This window comes from Petaurus breviceps, unplaced genomic scaffold, assembly GCF_028583685.1.
Source record: "Petaurus breviceps papuanus isolate PSGF00001 unplaced genomic scaffold, PetGlider_PUasm1.0 91133, whole genome shotgun sequence".
In the NCBI taxonomy this organism is placed as follows: domain Eukaryota; kingdom Metazoa; phylum Chordata; class Mammalia; order Diprotodontia; family Petauridae; genus Petaurus; species Petaurus breviceps.
Window position 1 is genome coordinate 88,479,733 of NW_027187419.1, and position 14,523 is coordinate 88,494,255.

Below are 14,523 nucleotides of genomic sequence, written 5' to 3' on the forward strand. Positions count from 1 at the left end.
TATCGTGATCGTGGGTACTGCAAATATTGCATTGGCACTACAGAGGGGAAAGGGAAGGGGGAAGAAAGGGAGAGGGGGAGAAGGAAGAAAGGAGAGAACAAGGAGAAAACATCAGTATTCCCCAATTTCTGCTCTAATTATTCATTTGTGTCCCCTGAGGGCAGCTACTACTATGCTCAGATAACACGTTAAAGACGTTTGATACAAAACATTCACCTAAAACCTGTTTCACTTCTCACAAATACACACAGAATCCATGGGAGGAGTAAGCTTAAACTTAGACCATAATGATATGGAGGCATTCATGTAAGAAGTATGTGTGACAAAGGTTTCACTCACAACACTTGCTCTGGAAGTCTTCTCTGTGTAGAGACCTCATGCAGAAACCTTTAATGTAGGAGTTATTTCCAAACCAACTTATCTATTCACTCAGACTTATCATCTACTTGTCCTCCCCAAAGGCAAAAATTTTTTGAAAATTAACAAAAATATTTTATATTGTATAAATATTTTATATATTTTTATATTTTATTATATTATAATATAATTTTATATTGTATTATACAACAAATATAATTCTATTCTTTTTATATATTTATAGTATTTCACATTGTATTATATTATATTTTGATTTTGTATAATGATAACTTGTCAACAATATCCTCCCCTATAATATCTTGCCTAGAGGTCATCTAGTCTAGTTCTTTTATTTAAAAGATGAAGTCGAGACCTTTGGAGGTTAACTGGTGATATCTAAAATTCTTCCAGCCCTCAAACACACTATTCTAATATCTCAGATGCATGGAATTAGGTAAACACAAATTTCATTAAATGTGTAATGTTTTGGTAAGGTATCAAAATTTTTTTTTCATTTGACATCTAAAGAAAAAATAAATAAATAACCTTCATTGTCTTCCAAGCAGTTGATGCCTGTGAGGTCTTCAACAAGTTGAAAGTATGCAGCTTCATGAAGAATACTTAGAAACTTAGAAAACCAGTCTTCTTTTTGCACTATTCTACTCAGCAGTTCCCTGACAGCACGTTCATTACCATAATTTTCATCAAGCTGAGCAACCTAGTTCAAAAAGAAAAGTAGAATTAAAGCATCGAAAACTTCTTAACAAATCCAAAATGATGTTAATAATTAGCAGGAAAAAAGTTTGTAATCAGTCACAACTATAAATAAAGGCTCAGATTATGACAAAGAAATCAGGAATGTTCCTACCTAGCAAGGAGACAGTTCTCACCAACAAAAGGAATGGTTTCCAAACTTTATGGGATAACACTCTCCCTTTCTGAATAAATGAATAAGTATAATAAATGAATGAAAGCATCACTTCACTCATTTTTCTTAAAATAACTTATATGAATATTTCCTTAGTTCATATTTTGCTTAAAGTTGAAATATTAAAGTTTTATAATATAAATGATTAAATGTACAACAAAATATATAAAATACATAATTTCTACAATCTGTTTACTATAATATGACCAAAGATTTAGAAACAAAAGGGATCTCTGAAGTCATCTAGTTCAACTCCCTAATTTTACAGTTCTCAACTGAGGCTCTGTTGTCCAAGTTGTAATGCCACTCACAAGCAGCTTTCCAGAAGAATGCTACTATGAACAACTTTCAAGGTTCTGATTACATAGTACAGTGAACATTCTATTCAATAACAAATCAGAGCAAAACATTCACAGAGAATCAAGGTACAGTATTCACAATGTTATAACTTATCACAGATAATCAAAATACAGCATTCACAACAACTTATCACAGAAAATGGCCACACAGTTTTTCACCACAGTGATCGCACAGTTTTGAACAAAGTATAATCATTTAGTCAATCAATCACTTAGTAACTCAATCATTCAATCAATTCAATCATTCAGTCATCCTTAAGGGTCACAAAATACAATAGTCAAAGTTCTCTACTCATGGGGCACACTAAGTTACAAATCAGTCACTATTCAGTCATCAGTCACTATTCAATCATCAGTCCCTCCTCAGTCATTAGTCACTACTAAGTAACCTCTTAAGGGGTAGTGGAAAATACACAGGTCATCCACCCCTAGGTCACAGTAAATCATAATCTTCTCAGTCAGTACACAGTATCCAAGTAAAGTCTTCCTTCAGCTTGACTTGAGGCTGGCTCTCAGCTTCCATGGTTCCTTCCATGGTCCCAGCTCCAACTGTGACCTGGGTTCAAAGGCAGGCAGCTCCCAATTCCTTGTCCAGCTCCTTGTCCAATTCTTCGTCCAGTTCCCATTCTATATTGAAGCTCACGGTGTCTAGTCGACCTCAAGTACTTCACAGTTCCTGTTTCTGGGAAGACAAAGCTTGACAGAGCCACAGTAATATTCTTACACATTGCTGGCACCATCATCAATTCACTATCTTCCTGTGAAATCAACTCAGACCCACCAACAAGGTCTGAGAACTCAACACAAATCATCAACATAGAAATCAACACAGACCCACAAACAAGGTCCAAGAGGTCAGCACAAATAATCAGTAAAGTCCCAGGACCTCCAAAACCCTCCTCCAGGACTTCTGTAAACATATGACCAGAAAATCCTCTTTCAGAGCTTCCAGTAAGGTCCCAGGGCTTCTGTACAAAGTATCACAAACAAACATCAACACAGACAGAGCAGACAAATAGAGTGCTGGGATACCACAAGTATTCCCCTTGACTCTGCCATCATAAGAATCCTCTTTTCAGCCTCTGCTGTCTCTAGCCTTGGGGCTCTCCTTATATAGTCATTAGCTCCTCCCCAGGAATTTACAAGTTGTGGAGTTCACACATTCTGTTTCTTAACAGACTGAAACAAGATGTAATTCAATAGCTGAAACAAGGAGTGAACCACTTCTGTGCCTGCCATTACACAAGTCCAGGTGGGTAATAAGTGGAAGAGCCAAGCTTTGAACTCAGGTCTCTTCTCTTCAAATCTAGCATGTTTTCCAAGGCATCATGTTGTATTCCAAAGAGGACAATGAAAGCACAATAGGCATAGGCACCCTTTAACCTTCCCTCCACTGCCACTCAAATTCTTTAAATCTTATAGGTATCTGGGGCTAGGGATGAAGGAAAGGCTTTTATACCATTTAATTAAGTTCTTTGACACATTAAAATCTTATTATTTCAATAAATATGATAATCATCGCTAGCTTCACATAATGCTTTAAGGTGTGCAAAGTACTTTACACATGTTATCTCATTTTGTTCTAACAACAACCCTAGGAGGTAGATGCTATTATTATCCCCATTTTACAGATGAGGAAACAGATGAGGCTGAGAGAGGTTATGTAACTTGCCCAGAGTCACACAGTTTTTAAGTGTCTAAGCCAGAATTCAGGTCTTCTTGCCTCTAAGGGCAGTCCTCTATCCACACTACATTGCCTACAAGCTTAAATTTCCCTTAAACAATACATAAAAGATGACTTTTTCCTGTTTATTATTTTATAGCTTGATGCTTTTAAAATTTCTTTTCTATATCACTAATTGCCTTAAGTTCCCCCTGTAAATCCATTGTTTCCTTGTATTTGTACCACATGTACTACTATCTGCTGATTTAAGTGATAATTGATAAAGATGTTCAATATGAACAGATTGTAAACCTTCTCTTAACCAAAGACAATCCCATCTTTCATTTATACCACTTTGTAATGGTAATGAAAATCTTAAGATCTTCCCTGCCCCATGGCCCCTTGATAGGCTTAAGTGAATCTGAGAACCTTCCCTGATTTGAAAATACACTCTGCCCCCTAAAAGGCTGAATGTGGTCACATGGAGCCTGTGGCAGGAGGCTTGTTTTTCAGGAACACCCACACTTTGCTACATTGTGATTGGGCAGTGGGTCAAGAGGGTTGTGACATTCTCTGACCCAGAACAAGGCTACATATACCCTGAGGTGAGGTTTTGCTTTGGGGCTCACTTTAGGAAGAGTTGTGCGATTTGGCCAGATGAGACTCTCGGCAGTCCTTGAGCCCCCCAGCTTTGAAAACCCAGATGTCGGTGCTTCTCTCTCTGGTACCTAACTAGGTATGGATGTAATGGTCAGACAGCTGGAAGCCCTGTCTGCTGGATAATGTTATTTTCTGTTGTAACTTTTGTTTGTATTCTCTGAAGTTCAGGGTGCTGACTTTTTCCCCTGAACTAGGTAAATGGTATGTTTGATTGATTAAAGTAAGATTGTTAACCTGTTGTGAGTTGCTTTCCTTTAGAAAAGCATATCTAAGAACCTGTGCTAGCAGCCATCCTGGGTATGCTAGGGTGCTTGTTGCTACATACCCTTTAATCAGTTTTTAATCCCTCTGATAGATCTCATACACAAGCTAATCAGAAAGTATTTCTCTAATAGGAATAAACAATTATAATTAATATTATTAAAAGTCTAGCCTAGGGGTGGCTAGATGGTGTAGTGAATAGAGCACCAGCCCTGGAGTCAGAGGACCTGAGTTCAAATCCAGCCTCAGACACTAAACACTTATTAAGCCTTGTGACCTCGGGCAAGTCACTTAATCCCAACTGCCTTGCCTTAAGCCCTCCAAAAAGCAAAAAATAAAAAGTTTAGCCTACCACTTTTCCTTCTACTAGTAATATGCTCATTTGATTTTAAAAAGCAATCACATTTGTGATTCTTTTGTCTTCCCTGAATTCATGCAGATTCAAACTCAAAATACTATTATTCCTTAAAAATGTTGTTTTGTTTTAATATTCATATGAAATTCTTCATCCCATTTGTATAACTTGGGCAGCCTAATGAATATTCTGGTAAATAAATCCTCTACTTTGGGTGTTGGCAAATTTATCAAATCCTTGGGAAGCAATAGTTTTACCTAATTATCTATTGCAAAAAAGTCTAAAGAAATCTAATTTTCATATATATGTATACATACTTGAAATACATATGCATACATATATATATATATATATATATATATATATATAATTTGCCACTAAACTCCTGAAAAGTAAGTGAAAACTGAAGATATAATAGTTAAAAAAGCAAAAAAACAAACAAACTTGAAAAGTTGTCAAAAGATATAAACTGGCAGTTTCCAAAAGAAGATATGTCTAGCAAGCTACCAACAAGCACAGGAAAGAATGCTCTAACCACTATTTGTAAGATAAATGCAAATTAAAAGAACTCTGTGGTTTTGCCTTACAAATAGCAAATTGAAAAAAATGAAAATTTTCAATACTGGAACTTGGTTTTATGAGTTTCTGGGGATACTAAAAAACAAAACAAAACACCAGCTTTCATATGGTAGCTAATCTTTTGGTGAGGGATTTTTCTATAATTAGCTAGGCTGGTCCTCAAACAATGAGTACTTAGTCTTTCTTAGGATCTATACAAAGCTGATCTTTGAGGCCTTGCACTAATGCCCCATGCTAACATGAATCCAACATCACTTCCATACCACCTTGAGGCCTTCGGGTAAGGGTTCTATGCAGGAGGCATGGTAAATGCCAATTAACTATAAAGTTTTGGTACTTAGCAAGATCAAAGTTAAGGAAAAACTTAAGGAACTTTATTTAGCCACAATTGGGAAAGAATTTTCAACAAGGTTACAGCATGAATTCAGTTGGGCACAGCCTCCCTTTCCTCTATGTTGACCATCTCAACACTCCAGATTATTCTCCTATAGTTTTTTTTTTTTTTTAAGCAATTGGGGTTAAGTAACTTGCTCAAGGTTACACTGCCAGTTATTTCTGGTGTGGTGCTCAGTGTCTGAGCCCAGGATTCGATCTCCAGGTCGTCCCAACACTGGAGCCGGTACTCTTACTCGCTGAGCCACCTGGCCGCCCCTAAGCAATTGGGGTTAAGTAACTTGCTCAAGGTTACACGGCCAGGTGTTTCTGGGTGGGTGCTAAGTGTCTGAGCCCGGGATTCGATCTCCAGGTCTTCTCAACACTGGAGCCGGTGCTCTTACTTGCTGTGCTACCTGGCCGCCCCTATTCTCCTATAGTTTTAATAGAGATGAGTTGATAGTTATTAATAGTTGGGTTACCTTCTTTTAGTAGTAATAACTTAATCTGTAATTGTTTTTAAAATTCCCTCCTTGGGATCACCATGAATTGGGGAAGAGCTGAACAAATTGTGATATGTGATTGTGATAGAATATTATTGTGCTATAAGAAATGATGAGCAGGGTGCTCTCAGAAAAACCTGGACTTACAGAATCTGATGCAAAGTGACATGTACTGTGTACAAAGTAGTGGCAATATTCTATGATCATCTATGAATGACTTAGCTGTCTTCAGCAATACAACAATCTAAGAAAACTCTGAAGGACTTAATGATGAAAAATGCTATCAGAGAGAAAGAACTGAGGGTTTCTAAATACAGACTGAAGTATATTTTTTTTACTTTCTTTATTTTTCTTGAGTTTTTTTTTTGGGGGGGGTCTATGTTTTCTTTTACAATATGACTAATATGGAAATATGTTTTGCATGACTATATAAGTAGAACCTATATCGAATTGCTTGCCTTCCCAATGAAGGATGCAGGGAGGGAGGAAAGAAGAAAGAATGTGAAACCCAAAGTTTTAAAAATAAATGTTAAAATTGTTTTTACATATAATTGGGGAAAATAAAATAATAAAAAAGGAACTTATTACAAAGAAAGAAAACCATATAAAAAAACTAGTGTTAATTAGTAAGAATTTTGGTAAGGACAAGTTGAACTTTCTATCATAAAATCTACATTTGGGGAGTGAAATTTTGGCCACTTAACAGTAATGAATAAAAATAACAGCTGGCGTATAAAATAAAACAAAATTCCCTCCTCACTTCTTTTGTCTAGCTTGGGAACAGATTCTTCAATGACCTTAAAATCATATCCTCTCCAGCAAGGATCTTCTTTGTGTATACTTGGTTTTGTCCTCTTCCATGTAGGTTTTCTTTGTGCCTTCTCTATTTCCTCGTGTAGCATATTGGAGCTTGGGGCCGTGATGTTACAGAACAAATGTAGTGGCCCTGTGGTTACTCAGGGAGAAAATCATCACATAACCTTTCAAATGTCTTTAACAGTTTTTGTTTCTTTGGTGTCCTTTCAGTTTCATCCTTTAATGCATAGAACTTAATTAGGTACTTTGCCAAACTTCCCATAAACCTGGAACATTTAAAGAATCAGAGTGTCATTGAGGTAGATCAAGAAGGGAGTTCTGAAGCCATCTAGTAGTCCCTTTTTACCACTAAGGAAAGTGAGGCTTAAGTTACTTGTAGGCATAGGTCATCAGGGTCAAAGGCGTACTTTGGACTCAGGTCCTCTGATTCCAGAAGCAGTAGTCTTTCCACTATGCCTTGCTTTTCCTATCCAGTTCATCTCATTGTTTTATGATGCAATACTGCTTATAACATTTCTCTCTCCTATTCCATCAGATTTTAAAGATGAGATTACATTCTAAACTGGCATTGCCCTTAACTACCATGTACCTGTATTTAGTCGTGGTTGTGTGATTTGTTCTTCATTCTCGAAGAGGATCATGAAATCAAGGAGATGATGACATGACTTGCAGTTGACTTTGATTTGCTTGAGGGAGGGCTGTGCAAAGTCATCAGCCTCACTTTCTCCTCCAGAGCCATCTGGGTCCAGGGGCCAAATATTCATCATACAGGTTATTTCAGGAGTATGCCAGACACAACTGGTTAAGGCAGTTTTCTAGGCTACTCTAGACTGTTTATTCTGACAACTGATTTACATCAGTTAAACTTCCTTAGAAATTAGACTATATCAATGTCTATTATTTTATCCACCATTCATTTTTGTCTGCAGATATAGTTTGTTTAAATTTGTCTAGATGGAGTTGTTTTAATTAAATACCATAACACCTAATATTTTTACTCTAATTTTTAAAAAAAATATTCAACTTTTCTTTAGCAAGTCAATGGTCTGATTATATACAGATAGCTGATCTGGAAGTGACTCCCACATCAGTAAACACTCATTTCCTCTGTATTTAATAAAACCAGCTTCAACTACGGTCATCATATCAGTGCTTGCCTTCCTATACTCTCGCTGAAGAAGATATTTTTATATATAGGTTTGATGCTTCTGTGTAGTCTACACACTTTTGGCAGCTTTCACTTGTTAATCTTGAGGCATATTTCTAAACATATCTTTTCCATACTCCCTCATGCCTACCTTTGCTTTGAAGTCATGGAGTATTAAAGTTAATTTTATTTGGAGGTATTTGTGGAGTTTTTTGTAGAACTGCTCTCCCTCCTTTCTATACTCTGCAAAAGGTGATTGCATTTTTTGTTACAATTAGTTTTCATGTTGGTCTTTTTGCAAGAGTTCTCAGTAGTATGGTAATACTAAATGACCAAGTATCCCATAAAGTTGCTTCTTGTTGCCTTTGGACACATTCCACCACCTCTTTATTAAACTCTAGAAGAAGAATCTGTGGCCCATCCTTCCATTTGGTTACTACTTCTTTATGTCTCCTGGTTTAATTTTAATAAGAATTTCAGTACTGGTAGGATTATATATTTAGAACTGGAATGGACCTTGAATATTAATATTCTTTATTTTATAGATGAGAAAAACAAAGTTAGCCAGAAAAGTTCATGAGTTGTCCAACATGAGCAGCAGAAAACCTGAAACCAGGACCTAGATATTCTAAATCTAAGTTCAATGCTCTTTCCATAGTTGCTCACTGTCAACTCATTTGTTACTAGAAAAGGATCTTTCATTTAGGTTACCAGTAAGTAAGTTCATGCTTCTAAGTAGTATAAAAACTGTAATTTCTTAACACCATTATGCCATTGTCATTGAAGAAGAAGAAGAATGAGGACTAATAGGATCGGAGGACAATTTTTTATCCCAGAGATTGCGACGGCTAAGGCATTTATCATCTAATAGTCAGCTTACTAGTAATCAGCCTCTCCACGTGCAGCTAGAATGGTCTCAATCTGTCAATACGAATGTACTCACAGCCGCCTTTGCCACATGGGAGAATTTACCAGAGCTGAATTTTGCCAGCAGAGATCTCAAAACTCAGGGTTACCTTTATGCCACAATGAGACCCTGAAGCAGGATCTTTGTGGATACAGTACATTTTAATTTAAGATACAAAAAATCATGTACTTTTCACAACAAAGTAAATTAGGGATTTTATATGTGTAAGTAAGATGTGCTGGCAAATTAGTTCAACAGTTTATCCATTATTATATTTTTAAGCCAGAACGATGTCTTTCTTCATGAATCATTCAGAAAGATACATATAGTCTGTAAAGATTCAAAATTCAACACAAGTGTTTTTATCTAGATTTTAAGCCAGTTGAAAAGTATCTGCATCTTAATCTTTTAAAAAAGATACATGGCCTAAAAGCCTGCCTCTAGTAAGAAATTTAAAATTCGCTGATACTTCCACAGGCTAATATGTAGTCTTTTAGATGTATACTACCCCTGAAAATGTCAACCATACCCTTTAGCAGAACATATTATAATGGGTAAAGTTATTTGTCTCAGAAACATTTCAAAGGTTCACTTATCTTCCTCAGAGAGTTTGAAAGATATAGCTCCTCATTAGTTATGGTCCCTCTGTTCGGAAATGTTTACTTGGGTGAGGTTATGGGTTGCTAGTCACTCTGGCCTTGAGTGCCATCTATACACAAATACCACCTAACTCTATATTGCCTTTGTGTCAGTCCCCTTGCGTTATTCCCAGCTGTCCTAGGGCTTGCCAGGAATCAGATCTTGGATGAAATCTCACTGGCAGAAATTCAACCCAGGCAAGACAAAAGTGATGCTGATAGGCAGAAGTATTTAGAGTAAATAATGAGAAGTGCCACTTCACTGGCAATTGGAAGAGTATACCCAGCAAATATAAACAACTTTGTGGTGTTACTGGACTCTGTTGCTTCTGGACTCCCTAACAGCTACCGTGGCTGGAAATGCCATCTTCCATCTCCAGCTGGCTTGAAGGCTGCGTACTTTCTTCCAAAATAAGATTCTGCCACAGTGATGTACACATTTGTCATATCCAGCTGGACTACTGTAATGTGATCTTTCTGGTTCTCAATACACAAAACAACGTTGAAGATTACAGAGGAGTAAAATTAAATAATTCAGTTAAACTGGGCTATCAAATCTATATCTTGGTTTCAGTCTTTTCCAAGACTATAAAAAGTTGATTGAAAATGATCCACAAGATGACCAAACTGAATTGACTATTACAATGATTAATGCAGTCCCTGGAACTCAATGGCAATGATGCTCCAAATATTAATTTGCTCTGAAAAATTGCTGAATTGTTGATACCTTTAAGACATGTCCTCTAACTTTGGTCATAGAACACATTGCTTTAATGTGCATTCATAACAAGATTTTGACTCTTATGACTAATTTTTTAAAGGTTCTTGTTCAACATTTATTCTGACATTATGCTTTTGGGGTAATTTCCCAAGAAACAAGCAAAAAAAAAATTATGTTATGGAATCTGAGGAATTCATCCGACTCCTTAAACTGTTAAAATATCTACCAAACTAAATTTTCTTAATTTGTGATGTGTACATGTGCATGTGCACATGCGTGAGCACACACATGTAAGAAAGAGACATGGATCCCTTTGGCAGTTTGATGAAATCTACAGCCCCCTTTCTTGGAATAACACTTTTAAATGAACAAAATAAAATACATAGGATTACAAAGGAAACCAATTATGTGAAAATAGTTCATAGATCAAGATTCTAGATTTTTATCTATCCCAGAATAAGAATAAAGGATTTCATTCTTATTGTGCTTTTTACCCAAAAGTTTTGGAAGCTACAACTAAAGTCACTCATTTCTTGCAGATCTTCATCCAAATCTCATTCTCCACTCTTGTCCATTCTTCATTCCTATCCCTCTAAATCCTACTACCCCAAAGTTTCAACTAAACACCACCCAGTCCTTCCACTGTGCCTTCTAGAATGCCTGTGTCATAAATAACAAGTTTCTTTCATCTTAAATATTTTCATCTCCCACTCCTTCTGTCTACTAGCTATTACTACTATTAAACCTGGCTTCCCTCTGTTGACACAGCCTCCCTGGTCACCCTTCCCCAATACTAGCTGCACTTTCATTCATTCTCCTTGGCTTACTGGTAGAGGAAGAGAATTTGGAATACTCCTTACTCTCCACTGCCACTCTATAGTCACCTCTCTTCCTTTGAGGTCCATGCTATTTGTATTTGCTGTTGCTATTGTTTGTCTCTTTTGAAGAGGACCAGTGACCTCATGAGGGTGATATCTTAACTTGAGCATGAACTGGATTTAAGTGAGGTAGAGTTGCATAAAGTCTTTAGCCTCACTCTCTCTTCCAGAGTCATCAAAATCCAGTGGCAAGACAAAATCAAGATGACTGGCAATGTCTTGGCATGCAGTGGATGACCTTGGAGTCTATAGTGCCTGATCTCATTGTAAGCACTCCACAGTACCTTCTTCAGTTGCCTTCATAACCACTGTAAAAAAGGTTGTTCTTATTCTCTCATTCTGCCAGGGGAAGTCTTCACATGCTTGGGGTAGACATCCCTCTAACTTACTGACAGCCCAGAAAAAGGCTTGGCAAGCCCCCATACCAGAGGTGCTAGTCTTCCCTTAACACCCCTCCCCCCCACACACACACTTATCTACCACCAAATCAAAATCCTGGTAACTATTATCTATAGGTCCCCATGTCACTCCCCTTCCTTTCTCAATGAGTTCAGTCTATAGCTCACAATTTTTCTGTCATACTAGGGGACTTTAAAAATATATTAACTTTCCCTCAATCACCCTAAACACTGAGTTTCTGAACCTTCTGTAGTGTTAATGGGATCTTTCTCCACCATTAATAGGCCTGTGACCTGGTGATACAATGTCAGTCACATGGAGCCTGGGTCACGTAAGGGCTCAGACTGGGAGAAGCTTGCCCAAGATAGAGGAGGGGAGACAGAGTCAGACAGAGAGAGAGACAGAGAGGCAGACAGTCACAGAGAGACAGAGAGAGAGAGAGAGAGAGAGAGAGAGAGAGAGAGAGACCAGGAGCCAAGAGAGTGAAGCATATCATAAAACTACACAGTAATTGCCTTACACCCTCAGAAGCAAAATGTCTCTACTTTAAAAAATAGTGTCTTTAATAGCCCTTTATGGCTAATCAATATTTATTTGGCAGGAGGGGGGAGGGGTTGGGAAGAAGTAAGAGAATAGTCGTCTCATGTCAGGTTGTGGTTTTCTGAGTCACAGATCATAAATCTAGAACTGGAAGACGCCTCAGAAGCTATTTACTCCAACTCCCTCCTTTTACAGATGAGAAAACTGAGGCCTAGAAAGATTAGGTGATTTGCCCAAGTTCGTAGAGGTAGACAAAATTTGAATTCAGGTCTCTTTTCACCCTACCAAGCGAGCCATCATGTTTTCAAGGAATAATTCGGTCAAATATACCCCAAAGAATATTTGGGAAAGCATACCTACGTACACACAAGCATGTACATCTGTAACAACTGCACACGAAAGGGGGGCGATGACTCTTATCTGAAGAGGTACATACCCGATTTCTGTCTTCCTTCGTTAGCAGAGCCTTTTCCAAGCATTTGTCCACGACATCAGCAGCATGAAGCTTGTCGACCAGGGTAGGTTGCAAAATGTCCAGCAGCTGGACGCACTTGTCATAAGAGGTCTCTAACGATGGAGAGGGCAAGTCAGCGAGGTCTGGACTCATGTAGCGAGCGGCTAAGGTGCAGCCCCCATTCTTAAGCCCCGTGAGAAACTCCTGAGTCCAGCCAGGTGCCCAGGTCCCTCTCTCTAAAGTGTTCAAGAGTAACTCTGCCGCTACCGTATTTCCCTCAGTAGCAGCGGTTTGCTGAATTTGTTCTTTCTCACCCCTACCCAGGAAAGTCAGGTAGTCCAGCACTGGTTCCACTCGGATGTACTGTTTCAGCCTGGGCCTGAAGCACAGGATAAGATTAAGGAAATTCTCCTCCTCCGGGGAATACTCTCTCGACATCTTTCACAGGTAGAGAGATTGGAAGGGGACGACAGTGTCCTTGTTGTTACAGCCGCTCAGCGTTCTCGCCCCTGCGCCCTCCGCGCGTTCCCTCCGTGCCCTCAGAGCTTAGCTCTGCCCCGAAGTTGATGGTGGGACTTAAAGGGCTCCTAGCTCTTGCTGCCTGCTGGGCGATGAGTGCCCTCTTGCCTTGCCCTACAAGGACTCTGCGCAGAAAGAAAGACAACTAACTGGGCAGCTCTACCCGGCTACTCCGCGGAATCGGACCCGGGAGTTGTGACACTATCCCGTCCCCTTCTCTCTGCGCTCTACTGCCGGGGCCCAAGTGTCTGCTGCTTCAGTCGCCAACCTTCTGACTTGGTTCCCAGCGGGGAAGTCAGTTCTTAAAGTTTGAACTGGGACAGTTTCTGTTTCGATTCCTGGCTTCGGGAGTCTCTGTAAAGAGAAAGGGGGAGGAGCCAAGCTGTTTGTTGGGGGAGAAGTGCATACAAACATACATACTTATATATTCAGGGCAAAATAAGCTAGGTCTTTATTTTGTGAATGAACAAAGGAGAAGCTCTGCATTGCATAACAGACAAACTAACAAGTGTCCCTGAAGTGCCTGATGCCAACCCAAAATACCCAGGGTGTATAGTATACCCCAGCATATACCAGCCAGGGACTGACTGGTTCTTTGACGTTAATTTTCTCCTTTGTAAGATGCAGGGGTTGAACTAAATGATCTCAAAGGGCCTTTCCAAGTTTTCGGGAAAACATGAAAAAGGGTGAATTAATAACTTCAGTTGCTTGTTTTAGAGAAGATTAAAAGCTTCAAGTCAGTGAAACACGTATGTAATCAACTGTTCTGTTCTGTTCCCCAGAGATGCAAGGATGGAATCAGGGTAGTTGTGAGGAAACCATTCTGACAGTTGATTGAAAGACCAGACTGTAGTCATCAGAGTTAGGTGAAGGAATTCTATCATCTCTCTCTCTCTCTCTCTCTCTCTCTCTCTCTCTCTCTCTCTCAAAGCTTTAGTGCTTTCTTTATAGACTTCAAGTCTGTCCCAGACATTTTATTAATGTATATGGTGGTAACAATGGATAGAATATTGGACTTGGGTCAGGAAGAGCTGAGTTCAAATTCAGCCTCAAACACTTACTAGCTTTGTAACTTCAGGAAAGGTTCTACCTCAGCCTCAGTTTCCTTATTTAGGGGAAAAGAATTTTACTGGAAAAGTTGCATTTGCTCGTGGTCTACAAAAATGAATGGAGAGACCAATTTTTTTTTACTTCTCTTTTTGTCTTTTGACCTCTTCCCTGTTAGAAGACAGTGGTTCACAGTAGATCAGGTCTGTATTCTATTTAGGGTGGTGTGGAGAGGGAGCATGTGATTTCATGACCAATTATCTTCCCTCTGGAACTAGTAAGAGCTGCCTAGAGGAGGGGAACATGGGAACTACTTGTGCTTGTCTACAGCTTTCTCAACATAGATTGGAGACCCCAGAAACCTGAAGAGGATTTTTGCAGCCCAAGAGATGACTTCCTAGGGGTAATTAAGTTCCTACA

At 38.7% G+C, this 14,523-nt stretch overlaps 1 protein-coding gene across 5 annotated transcripts in view; it reads right to left on the reverse strand.

Annotated features, from left to right (window-relative positions):
* Window positions 1–13,359, reverse strand: part of IFIH1 (interferon induced with helicase C domain 1) — a 109,739-nt gene extending 96,380 nt beyond the window's left edge. For 4 of the 5 annotated variants that reach the window (XM_069080322.1, XM_069080321.1, XM_069080320.1 and 1 more), the window contains exons 1-2: window positions 12,520–13,358; window positions 904–1,075 (exon numbers count right to left, since the gene is read on the reverse strand). In XM_069080322.1, coding sequence (XP_068936423.1) covers window positions 904–1,075; window positions 12,520–12,975 — 628 coding nt within the window. In that variant the 5' untranslated portion in view covers window positions 12,976–13,358. Of the gene's footprint in view, window positions 1–903; window positions 1,076–12,519 lie in introns of all 5 variants that reach the window. The other variant, XM_069080324.1, reaches the window with a different exon arrangement.
* Window positions 13,360–14,523: the final 1,164 nt, after the last annotated feature.